General features: G+C 37.0%; 1 protein-coding gene across 1 annotated transcript in view; it reads left to right on the forward strand.

The window, feature by feature from the left end:
- The window catches only part of frem2 (FRAS1 related extracellular matrix protein 2), a 117,910-nt gene that overhangs the window by 33,169 nt on the left and 71,606 nt on the right, over positions 1 to 13,135 (forward strand). Inside the window, exon 3 of the mRNA XM_015380350.1 lies at positions 7,698 to 7,844. Within this exon, the coding sequence (XP_015235836.1) occupies positions 7,698 to 7,844 (147 nt within the window). The remainder of the gene's footprint in view (positions 1 to 7,697; positions 7,845 to 13,135) is intronic.

Raw genomic sequence — 13,135 nt, forward strand, 5'->3', positions numbered from 1 at the left:
AGATTTTCTTTCCTGATTGCCTTGTGTTTAGCTTCTTCCGACCTTCTATCAGCACTGACCAACATACAAAGCCTTGAGAAAGTATTGCATGACCTTAGACAAGTGCATGATTTTCACTGCCATATGTCTCTGCTTCCATATTAACAGTCATCTTACCATTACTTAAAGCCAGATGACTCATATGTCAGAAATAGTAGAATATAGGCTTGATCGTTCTCTATGCTAAAAAAAAAAACCAAAGTAGATATGGCTTGTTAAAAGTAAGAGGCACATGTGTCACTTAATGTTTCTGTGAATATGTAGAAATGGGATCTCCCTTTATGGAAGTCTTTTAATTTTTTTATTTTTCTGCCTTCAAATAGATACATACGCACAACAAAACTGACCAGTTTCTTAATCTTCAATGATTAGCATCAGAGAGAGAAGCAATCTTATGACATCTGCCCCTTAAATTGTTTTATAATTCAGTTTTGTTACTTCATCTTTTTACAATCTTTTCTCAGTTATTTACATTTACCCTAATTAGATGTTATTATATGCAGTATTTACAGATATTCTATATATAATACCATCATATATATTTTCATGTCAATATGCCCTGTGATTTGCATCAGCTCTAAAGTGTGGCTTAGATCTTTTTATTGATGCTGGGGTTTTTTTTCTTCTTAAAAAGTGAACTTTTTCTGATTTTTATTTATTATAATGGTGTATGAGGTATAAAAAAAAAAAAATTTCTATGATGAAATTAAGATAATCTTGAAAACATCTTGATAAAAAATGTATATGAACACTGAAAACAAAGAATATGTAAAAGACAAGGCATTTTAAAGAAAAGTGAATTTATGTATACTAACTTCAATTCAGCATTAAACTTCTTGGAGCTTATGTGCAGCAAGGTTTTATGCCCTATAATATTAAAGCTTTTTAGTTTGAGGGTAATCTCATCTGACATTACAGCTCTTAGAATTTAAGAGGTGAAGTACGTCCCATGGCATTGTAGAGACTCTAGCTCTCAGACATAAGATTTTTTCTTTTAGGCTTTCTCAGTTGTGGCCTGTTCCTGGGAATTTGGCATAAAGAAGCAATAATTTCAAATAGGTCTGAGGAAAAAAAGTAAAGAAAACAAACCTGTGTGCTGATTTTTTTTCCAGCGAATCCTCCTAAAGAATGAGGAAAGTGGGATTTTTTTCTATTTCCACTGAGAACTATTTCAAAGCCATCTTCCCTGTATTGTCAGCACATGTGAGAGCTCTTTCATCCTTCTAAACGGTTAGAGGAATGAGGCGTTTTGAAGCCCGCTGCATCATATTCCTGTTGTTTGTGCACAGCTTTTCACCCCCACTGAGAGGTCACAGAAATGGAACATATACGCACAAACAAACAAGATAAACTGAGATTTGTGTGTCAGTTTAGGGGGCTTTTACTATCATGGATTAGGCCAAGGTTGAAGCTTACGGTAGGAGGGAATCAGAGAGATGGAAACGTGTGTAGTTCTTAATTTGTATCCCATACGAGGCTAAATGCTGGCCTGAAGACCTTTTGGAGGCATACATGAACTATGATTATATTAACAGTCCCCTCACCTCAGCATTTTGTCGATGTGTCTGCCAACCTGAAGAGCTCTGAACTTTTCACCTCTGCTTTGCTTAGCACCATGTCAGCAAATCAAGTTTTTTTCTGTTAAAAAAGTAAAGAATTTGAAAAGCTGAAGCCAATGGGTGTTGCCTTCAGAGATGGATTAAGTCATCTTTACTCTTAATTATGGATGTGACACAGCAGCACCACACTGCTTGCTCTGGGATTATCGAACAACAGTGGTGCCCTGCAGCACTTTACAACCTCTAAGGCTGAAGACTGAGTGCAGTCTGTTGGGCTTGCATAAAGGCTTTTATTTAGAGAAATAATTTCTAAGACAAATGGTTGGGAGACTGGTGCTTAAGCTAAAGGGGATTTCCTCAGACCTATATTATAACATTAACACATTTTTTACTCTGAGAGAAATTTGTTGGTTGCTTTCTACAATGAATTACAGCTACCTCTTCAATGCTTTGAAACAGAGGTTTGTGTATTGGCATTCTGTTATAAATATTTCTAAAAATGTTACACAAGACTTAATGAAAAGGAATTTCCCAAAAGGAGTATCAAGCTATGCCCTATACCAAATCGTGAGGACGGATGAGGGAGAAGCGCTCTTCACAAGATGGGTAAACCAGTCAGTGATTGCAAAACAACCTGTTTACAGAACTTATAAATGATCAACGCTGACATATTTAAAAATAGATAAATTTAAATAAATGTATTTTAATGAATTTATTATTTTATTCATCTTTATAATAATTACCTTGTTATGGGCCCTCTGTGGCACTGGATGGGTATTATTATGCATGCCAAAGGCTGAGTTGCTCTGTGTGATTAGATGCTGGAACAAAATAAAACCCTATTTATGAGTATTTTTTTTCAATACCAGCTCAATTTATTGTTGCGCTTGAAAGGCTACATACCCTCCCATTAAAGAAAATGTATAATTCGCACTAATAATTCAAATAACAAAAAACTTTAAAAAGTAATTTTAAATTCTAAATGATAATTTAGTTAAATAAAATATTTATTTTGGAGTTTTTATTTAAAAATATATTTCTAAAAAGCAACCTGTTTTAGACAAATTAAATCTCATGAACAGTTAACCAACATACCTGTGAACTGGTGCAGAAATCTGACTGAACATTTTGTGAATATTACAGAAAACACCTGATTTCATTGATCGCCTCAAAGTGATGCTCAACAAAATTTTTGTTCTTTTTATATATATTTAAAATTAATGTCACAGTTTCCATTTGTTATTATTTGTATTTATTATTACTTTTGTAAAGTTAATGTGTTTCACTGGCAGCTGATTTTTTTTCTGTTAACAGAAGAGTATTTAAACTTTCAAGCGCAACTGTGGGTGGATATGGAATGGATTATTGAATTTTTCAGTCCTACCTTGCAGCAGAGGAATTCTAAAGATGCGACAATCAGAGTGTATTCTGTAGTATTATCTGGAAATGACCACAGAGCTGTTTACTTGTTGAGGACCTGTCATTAAAGTTTATACAGTATCAGTCTAGTTTGGGATTATCCTAATTTTTGTACAATCCTTCTGTAGTGTGATCTTGTCCTGTAACCAGAGGTGGTTTTACACCAAAATGAACCAGGGGCCAAGGTGGAGACAGTGTTTTTTTTAAGGGAACACATTATAAAAGAAAAAATACATAACAAAAAAACAGGGCATCAGTGTTTGGTTTAGTATATTAAGTGAGCCATTACACCAAGGCAGTCTTCTGTCAGTCTTCAAATAATAAATACATAATTTAATTGTGTGCACTGCTGCCTTGAAGCAAGAAGGTTCCAGGTTTGATTCCTGGTCCTGGGTCTTTCTGCATGGAGTTTGCATGTTCTAGCATGCGTGGGCTCTGTCCGGGTACTCTGGCTTTCTCCCACAGTCCAAAAACATTACTGTTAGGTTAATTGGCTTCTCTAAATTCTCCTTATGTGTGTGCGTGATTTTTTTTTTTTTTGTCCTCTTTGTCTGTTTGTTGCCCTGCGATGGATTGGCGACCTGGCCAGGTTGTGCCTCACCTCTCGCCCACAGACAGCTGGAGACCACCAGCATCCCTCACGGAACCCGCTTGGGACAAGCGTGATGGAAAATTAATGGATGGATAATTTAATTGTGCATATTGCAATTTAATGGAATATTTCATATTTCCATCATGTATTAAAGACAACTAAATGTTGCATCTGCTTATTTGATTGAACATTTAGTTATTTCATTGGACATTCATGTTTATATATTTTGGCCCTCCATATATATCTCAGAAATCCCATTACAGTGATTGCAAAAACCATCTCGTGACCCCCCACTTGGTGACCCCCGAAGGTTCTCTACCTTCAGGACCCCTGATCTAAAAGGTAAAAATTGCAATTCCATTTTAATATGGCTAAAGCTTAATATTGCACACCATAGTTAATATATACTGGTTAAGGTAAACAGTAATGGTAAAAAAAATCAATTGGTCCAATGGACCAGTCAATTTCAAACCCTTCTCTGAGCTCATATAATAAAAATCTATTTATTATGTTTTCAGTAGAGGGGCCAGAACCTGATCTACAGGTTCACTGGTCCCTATTGGCCCCTGTCTAGAACTGTCCATGCTTGTAACCCACTAATGGTATATTTCTGTCATATTTTAACAAAAGTTATCCTTATTTTCTCATAGCTGGTCAGAAATAAATGGAAACTGAATTTGCTGAAGCGCAGAATGTGCGACCCCGAAGAAGGGGTCACAGATTCTGTGGGGAATGATTGAGAATAACAAACATCTACAGTGGCCCATGTGTTCAGGCAACACATGTTCTGTCAGAGTGTCCATTCAACAAATAATTATATCACTGCTTTCAAACTAAATCTGCTAATAAATAGGCTGGAAGAAATGAACAAAATAAAAAATAAAACAGCCAAAAAATAAAATAATTTATATACATAAAGAAAATGCAATGATAAAGCTGAAAATAAAGCTGAAAAGCTAAAATACATATATATATATATTTGTATGTCATTGCATTATTTAACTACTAATTGCATTTATTCATTTGATGTTTTTTTTGTCCATTTAATCAAATGTCTATGTTTTCACAGAACATTTATTTATATATGTATCATAGTTATGCTATAACTATAACGGGTCACTGCTCCGAGTGCCCCAATGACCATGGGTCCCACTGATGCCTTGACCTTCCAGGTTTTCTCCAGCTCTTCTCTGAGCCCCTGGTATTTATCTAGTTTTTCATGTTCTTTTTTCCTGATGTTACAGTCACTTGGTATTGGTATATCAACCACAACGGCTTTTTGTCGACTTTCACAATGTCCAGTTGGTTTGCCATTACCGACCAAAGTCCCACCGGATCTTGGCTTGATCATTCTCTACCACCTTTGGAAGTGTTTCCCATTTTGACCTTGGAGTTTCCAGCCCATCCTCTGCACAGATGTTCCTGTACACTATTCCAGCCACTTGGTTATGGCGCTCCATGTAAGCTTTCCCTGCCAGCAACTTACACCCTGCAGTTATGTGCTGGATTGTCTCAGGGGCCTCTTTACACAGTCTGCACTTGGGGTCTTGTCTGGTGTGGTAGAGCTGGGCCTCTATTGCTCTGGTGCTTAGGTTCTGCTGCTGTACAGCCATGATGAGTGCCTCTGTGCTGTCCTTCAGTACGGCTTTGTCTAGCCATTGGTAGGATTTCCTGATATCTGCACTTCGATTACTGTATGTTCCGGTGGTACATCACGTGTAGGGGCTTATCCTCCCATGACGGAGTGTCTGACACCTCATCTTCTGTTCCCCAATGTCTGAGACATTCAGTGGGGAAGTCGTCTGTTGGAGCCTTGTCCTTGATGTACTAATGGATCTTGGACGTTTACTCCTGAATAGTGGCTTTCACGATCATTTTGGGTGGCACCCTCCATGCATGGTTAGGATAGTGTCTTAACATCTGTGGCCTGTACCTCCTCCTTTGGCCAGCTTATTCCTTCAGGGTATCTGACTTCTGGTAGAGCATAGCTATTTATTACCGGAGACATTTTGTTGCCATTGAGCTGGCTCCTTAGGACCTGTCTTACTCTTTGGAGGTATTTGGCCATAGCTGCTTTCCTTGTTACCTCTTCGAGGTTGCCATTTGCTTGTGGGATTCCAAGGTACTTGTAGCTGTCTTCAATGTCTGATATTGTTCCTTCTGGGAGTAAGACGCCCTCTATGTGGACTACCTTCCCTCTCTTAGTTACCATCCAACCACACTTCTCTAGTCCGAATGACATCCCGATGTCTGTGCTGAGATCTGGGTGGTATGGATCAGTGAGTCAATGTCTGGCTTATTCTTAGCGCACAGCTTGATGTCACCCATGTAGAGGAGGTGACTGATGCTGGCCCCATTCCTAAGTCGGTACCCGTAGCCAGTCTTGTTGGTTATTTGGCTGAGGCGTTTCAGACCTTTGCAGAACAGCAGTGGTGACAGCACATCACCTTGGTATATGCCACATTTGATGGAGACTTGTGCAAGTATCTTGCCATTGGACTCAAGGGTGGTTTCCCACAACCTCATTAGTTTTGCAATGAAGTCCTGTTGATGCTTGGATCAAGCATCCAATGATCCAAGTGTGTGGCATTGAGTCATAAGCTTTCTTGTAATCAATCCAGGCAGTGCTTGTAATCAATCCAGCAATCATTTCTTAAGGGAAACAAACTGTAAGGGTGTTAACAAATTAGTTTTTCTATCTTAATGAAAAAGAGTTGTTTACTTATATACACAGAAGCTTTTAAAAAACAATTGAGGAATCAATCCTTATAGTGGATTTTTTTATGTTTTCTATTGATTAACCAACTTTGAGGTGTAGGTTGTAAAATTAGATTCTCAAAGCACCAGTTCCTTCTTGCCTACTCTTTGTAGTGACAGTTATCGAGCTGCTCTATTAGCCTAGTGGGAAAAAGAAATATATTTACTCTTCCAATGTTTACAGAGATAAACTGATTGGTAGGCATGCTTGAATCCTTTGGATGATTATTTCACTCAAATAAAGAAAAGTTTAACAGCACCCAGCACCGGAAATTGTATAGGATCATTTGTTATTCTTTTGATGAGTATACACAATTGTCTTTAGAGGAAGTTCTTTATACCATAATTGGACTGCAAATCAAAGTACTAAGATTTACTCTTCATTCTCATAGTGATCAACCTGAGTCATACATTTTATTATTATGATTTTTCTGCTATTTAAAGCAGAATGTCTGAAGCAGCTTTTGTTTAAAGAATTGTCATATTAAAATAACCATAAAAACATCAGAAATATAGATCAAAAGTGTGCTGACATGCTATTTTTTCCCAGCGAATGAGTTAATGTTGTTCAGGTCAAAGTTTAGCTTTTTTAAACTGGTCTTTATTTTTGAATTTGGACTCTACTTTTTGCGTTAGAGAAGGGACAGGAGGTACTCTATACTGAAGTATAGGAATTGGGTTCGTAAAGTCACACCACAGTGTATTTCTAAATAAGTGGATAAGATAAGAGATGAGAGATCCTGGCTTTTATATCACATAAAGTATTTTTAGCCAGGTACTTAAGATCCCAGCAGGTAATCAAAGGTCATTTATCAGTTAAATGCCAAGATTTGAAGAGGAACGGATGATACAGAGAGTTTATCGCTAGCTTTCACAACAAACTCATCTTACCAATTGTTCAAGTTTTTATATAATCAAAACTCTAGAAAATATGGGAGCAAAAGCTATTTCCTTTCTTGAAGCTCCAACTATTACAATTAACCTGTTTAAAAACCTAATTTTGACTGAAAGAGGCCCTACAGTTTCCTGACATTAATACGTCTTAGTTAGCCATAATATGTTACAATGAAGACCCAAAATATTTATAGAAATAATACATTTTAACCCAAACTGTTCTGTAATCCAGGACATGAGTCATTATTTTTAACTTACTTAACTAACCTGACCTACCATATTTTTCTAATGTTCTTTTCAACTCAGCAAATATTAGAGTGTATAATCAGAGATGAATTGAGATTTTTTTTTTTCTACAAGATGGCTGAAGCAACACTTTAATAGATTACACATGAAAAACGTAGTTTGATTTGTTGCTTTTTTAAATCGTTTTTTAGGTAGAAATTCACTTAAAGGACAGCAGTTCCATCTGGATTGGGCCTGGATCTCTCTGGAGAAAGAGTATTTTGTCGTGGATGAGGAGGCCAAATACTTGGAGGTGGTGCTCCAACGGAGAGGGTACCTGGGAGAAACGTCGTTCATCGGTAAGTTTGTTTGCCTTTCTGTTTCCTGTTCTCCTGATTTATCATGTTTGGATTTAGCCACACTAAACAATGATTTATGCAGGGAAAATAATATCATCTCTAGGCTCCAGGCAGTAGTGTCACAATAACCACCAGATGAATTGTCTTAACCTCTTGGATACATATTTATTATCCCCAGATGAATAACACAAACTCTTCCCATGATCTTTCCCCTAGTGCTGTTATCCAACTGTCCGTTCTGGTTTCATAAATTGAAAGGGATATAGGATAGTTATTGAAAGTCACACTCAAACAGCCGATGTTCCAGCATTATTGATGTAGTTTAATTTAGATGTCCTCTTGAGCAGATAGAAATGCTTCAGGCTATTTCTAAGCTTTCAATCTTCCACTTTCTCTGTGTCACAAATATTTAAATTACAATCCAAATCAGAATATACATAAAAATAATACATTGAAGATGTCCTATATATAACTGGGTAAATAATAGTAATTTTATTTGTGTTTTATCTCTATTCTATCTTGCAAGCATATTTTCAACCGTAATTTTTTTCCACATTTTGGCACATTACAATTAACTTCTATGTAGTTTAGTAGGATTTTATGTGAGAGGACAAGGGAAAGTAGCACTTTTTTTTCGAAAAACACGAAACCTGTAGTTTACCTTTTTTTTACAACTTAAAAATCCTAAATGTATGCTGTGCATTTGATTTCCCTAAATACAATCCAATGCACCCAAATGCATTGCTGGGGCTTTCTTGTAAAACTAATTTAATCTCAGATTAGATAAGTGTTTTTGTGAAGGAGTTTTTTTCTGGGGGAAAAAAATGGCATGAAGAAGACCAGATCAGCCACACTGGCCACATGTCAGGGGGGGAAATAAGTTGACAGGACAAGACAATCATTCTTGCACTCCACAAATAAAAGAGTGAAGAGCACTTAGATGTCCATCTTTCAGTTTTTTCCACACTCTAAAATAGGTCCAAAATGAAACAATTTGGGCTCATGTTTTGTGAAAAACTAACACTCTGCATGACTGGTCAAGAAAGAGTTTATTAGAGAATGTATGGAGTTAAATGAAAGGCAATTCTGGACAATCAGAGGCTGGACAAAGACTTAAGAGGTTAAAAAAGGTTTGTTGTCTAGTAGGATAACTGCTCCAAGGATAGAACCAAAAACACATTGAAAAGGATTCGATCAAAATATATTTATGTGATAGAATTGTTCACATCACAGGCTCTCACCTAAATCCAGCAAAGACTTGACAACTGTCTTTAGCAAAGACTATCCATCCTAACTTAGCTGACTGTGTTGTGGCAACAAAAATGGGTAAAAGGCTCTTTCTGTAGGAGATCCTCTTTCTGTACCCAAAGATACTTGGAGTCGTATTAGCATTAACTCTTGGGAGCTAAATAAGTATTCTTGCCATTGTTTTCTGATGTGATTATGAGCTAATCGCTATTTTGAGATAATACTTGACTTACATAAAATAAAGCTTCTATTTCACAAATTTTCAACTTGTCATTTGTGTTTATGCTTGAGGCTGCCTTCAAGCACAAGTGCAAATTAACTCATGACAAGTTTTCCAAAACAACTTGTTGTTTGGCCCTAAATAGTTAAAGGACTAAAGCTAGTCATAGACAGACATATATATATATATATATATATATATATATATATATATATATATATATATATATATATGCAAACACAGCTTTGGTTGCCTCAAACCATATCTAGCTTGGTTATGTTTCACTTCTCTGAAATCCAATTTCCCTTTTGGGTGGCGTGAGATGTGTTACCAATCAAAAAAATACAATATTCAGCAATTATGTGAGCAACCTCTGAGGTTACTGTGAGGGAGACCTCATGCCTTCAGTGACCAAACAATGCGATGACAGACATAAAGTCATTATTTCTACTTGGCAGTACCTTTTTTTTAAAGAATGACTCAGACAATCTTTTCTGTTAGCAAAGAAAGTTCAGAATTATTCATCTACTTTAGAACCAAATAGAAAAGCCAGTTTTGAATAATTGACATTTAATGATTCAACATATTAATGTTGTGTTCATTTCTGTTTGTATAACCTTAATTATTATTATTTTGCTCCTCAGCAGTGCTAATGTGCATGTTTCTGTTATCTGCTTTATAGGGCACAGCCATAGTGCTGTGAACAGATATGCTAATTGTTCACAAGAGAAACCCACTTAACCATGCTCAAACCGAAAGCAAAGTGCTGCATTTGCTTTGAAAACACTAATCATGTTTATCATCAGTGTAGTTTTGTTTAGAGCTGGTATAAATTTGAGCTTCAAAAAGGTTTGTTGTGGGAAAGCATTAGGGAAAGTGGCTGTGGGTTTTATAAGCATTTGACCAAAAAACCCAAGGAAAGAAAAAGAAAAGTTTTGACATTACCACAAGTTTAGTGAAGGGACTTCTATTTGTTTTGAGACATTTAAAAGTATAAACAAAAAAAACAATAATTCGTTAAAATCAATTTAATTGCTTGACTAATCAAATTTCATCTCATCTCATCTTTTGTTAGGTTGTCTTGTTGTTAAGACTTTGAAAAGGACAAAGCAAAATGTCTCAGTTTGAGATGTGTTTTATTAGGGTTATAGCAGTACATCAAAATTATTTTTGGCCCATTTTAAGAAAAATGCTAATAAAAATATGTTGGTTTTATTTTGATGGACAAAAACAGAATATTTTTCAATTTGTAACATCAAATAAATGTTATTATTATGTTCTAACACTTTAACATATGGAAAATAAAAGTTACTAGATTGGATGGATTAGTTGGATTTTTTTCAAAGAAAAAAAAAGTATGAAGAAAGTCACAGTCAATGTTAAAGTCAATGTAAACGCTTGTTATGGATACCTATATTACCTCTGAAAACCTGGTGGTTCAAGTGTCATGAGACAATACCACAATAACTAATAATCCCTTTAATAAATTACATTGTAATTATCAGCTTAGGGTTTCGTCACTTTCTGTTTGAAAGGTCTTTAATTCGATAGCAACCTGTTGATGATCTTTTTCCTTAAAAATTTCCTAACTTCCAACCTTTTACCATTACAGAAGAAGCAGGAATAACTCAGGAAGGATGACTTTCAACAATTTGATAAAAGTAATTTTGTCTGCATGTAGGCTAATTTATTAGATTAATTCTGTTAAAGCTGCAGTCTGTTAACCTGACAACAGCCAGATGCATGTCTCGCTCCGCCCAGCTCCACTCACATACATCTGGGAACCCGCTCATTGAAAGTGATTTCCCCAACCGAATTTATGGTCTGTCCAATCAGGACGCAGGGTGGGTGTGTCCTGGAGTGGAGAAGCGACCGTGAGATTCCAACAACAATGGCGGCTCGCATTGAGGAAGCAAGCGTTAGCATTGATGCTGCTATTTCTTCTGTGTTGTCCAATCTATCTGATATTGTTTAATTAAAATAACATCAGAGAACGGCTTTGAAGGCTTTTGTTGGTGGAAACGATGTTTTCGCCCTTCTCCCGACCGGATTTGGCAAGAGCTTGATCTACCAAATGGCTCCTCCTCTCACAGCGTCACGGGTTAGCTTCGGTGTGAGTGGTTGAAATAGCACGTCAATAAAGATGACAGACAAGTGGCTTATCCAATCATATGCAAGGAGTTTTGATAAGGCCCAGCCTTCAGTAAAGGTAATTCCTATGGCGGGTTCCCAGATGTATGTGAGCGGAGCTAGGCGGAGTGAAACATGCATCTGGCTGTTGTCAGGTTAGCAGTCTGTAACATTGAGGAGAGAACAGACTTCGACTGAAAATTTGAAGAAAAACAGGTTTCACGCCACTCCCCCACCCTCTCTGCTTCACTCATGCCCCACCTCCAAGCTCCACCCCTCTCACAGCATCTGCGCGGCTACCGCATGCGACCAGAAGGGGGGGGGGGATTCAGCGTGTGTGAGCTGTGATTGACACTCCATCAGACGCTCCTCTGGCTGTGATTGGTTGTTTTGACTCGTCCCGAATTATTCTTTCCAGATTGAAATACAGGCAGTAGGCGGTACCAATTGAAGCAGTTTTTTTCACAGGTTACATATCACATGTACTGCTGTCTGGGTATAGGGACAATTTTAGCCAATATGACAAAAAAGTGATTTTTAAAAACTTACAGACTTCAGCTTTAAGTTTTCTACTGCAGCTCTAAAGACTGGCTGGAGGTAATTCAACGGAAGAGGCATGGCTATATATGAGTTGAATTTATAGTTTTTTTATTAATATCAGCCAACCTTTAGCCCAGCGTCCTCAAATTACATTAGGTCAGTGGTCAGACACCATGGAGCTGTTGAAATAAGTTATTTCATCAATTGACAAACTGGTATCTAAAGCATAGAAACCTCTACAGATCTATGATCTTATGACAGTTTCCTGCTTACCTTTGGTACATAGATGCAAAACAAATCTTGAATTAAATTAGCTTCTTCTTGCAGTAATCGCTCACATAAAATGTAAAAATAAATGGGGCACTTTGCCTTGAAGAGTCAGTTCAAGCCAAGTATACCGACAGAAGCAAGTGAAGTAAAAACATTCCTACTGATCCTAATTGTCAACAAAGCAGCCAAGTTTAGATTATTATTCAAATCTGTTTTCTATTTGGAAACCCAGCAGATTTGCATTGAGTCATTAATCTGCTGATTCGTGTTCTTTGATGAGCATATACGTAGCTACAGTGAGAACAGATACCGTATCTACATGGACCAACTGGCAGTTGCAGAAGAATACAGTCTTTAATTTGAGTTTATTAAGTTATCAAAATCAAAATTCCTGCAAGTTCATGTTTCTGACCTAAATTCCCAAACCGAATCTGAGCTAGTTTTTTTATTTATTTTTTTATTGTTTATATATATATATATATATATATATATATATATATTAGGGGTGGAACGGTTCACAAAATCCACGGTTGGGATCAGTTCACGGTTTCGTGGTCATGGTTTTCGGTTGGGTTCGGTGTATGTTGATTGTTAGGAAAATCTCTAAGCTGACATGTTGGTCGTGTTGCTGTTAGCATAAACAACACAATGCTTGCACACTGTTGCACTTTCCACCGTCATCGTAGGTCACACTAAATGCAAAGTGGTCCCATACAGCAGACCTATAAAGTGCTGCTGGCGGGTCTTCCAGCTCCTGTTCTCTCCCAATCGCCATACCCACACAATTCTCCACATTAATTCTCCGCTGCTTCGCTTCTTCTTCTTGTTTACTACTGGTGGTTGGCTTTGGTCGCAGTACCGCCACCTTCTGCTCTGGAGTGTA

The sequence above is a fragment of the Cyprinodon variegatus genome, unplaced genomic scaffold (assembly GCF_000732505.1).
Source record: "Cyprinodon variegatus isolate N-32 unplaced genomic scaffold, C_variegatus-1.0 Scaffold211, whole genome shotgun sequence".
Classification (NCBI taxonomy): domain Eukaryota; kingdom Metazoa; phylum Chordata; class Actinopteri; order Cyprinodontiformes; family Cyprinodontidae; genus Cyprinodon; species Cyprinodon variegatus.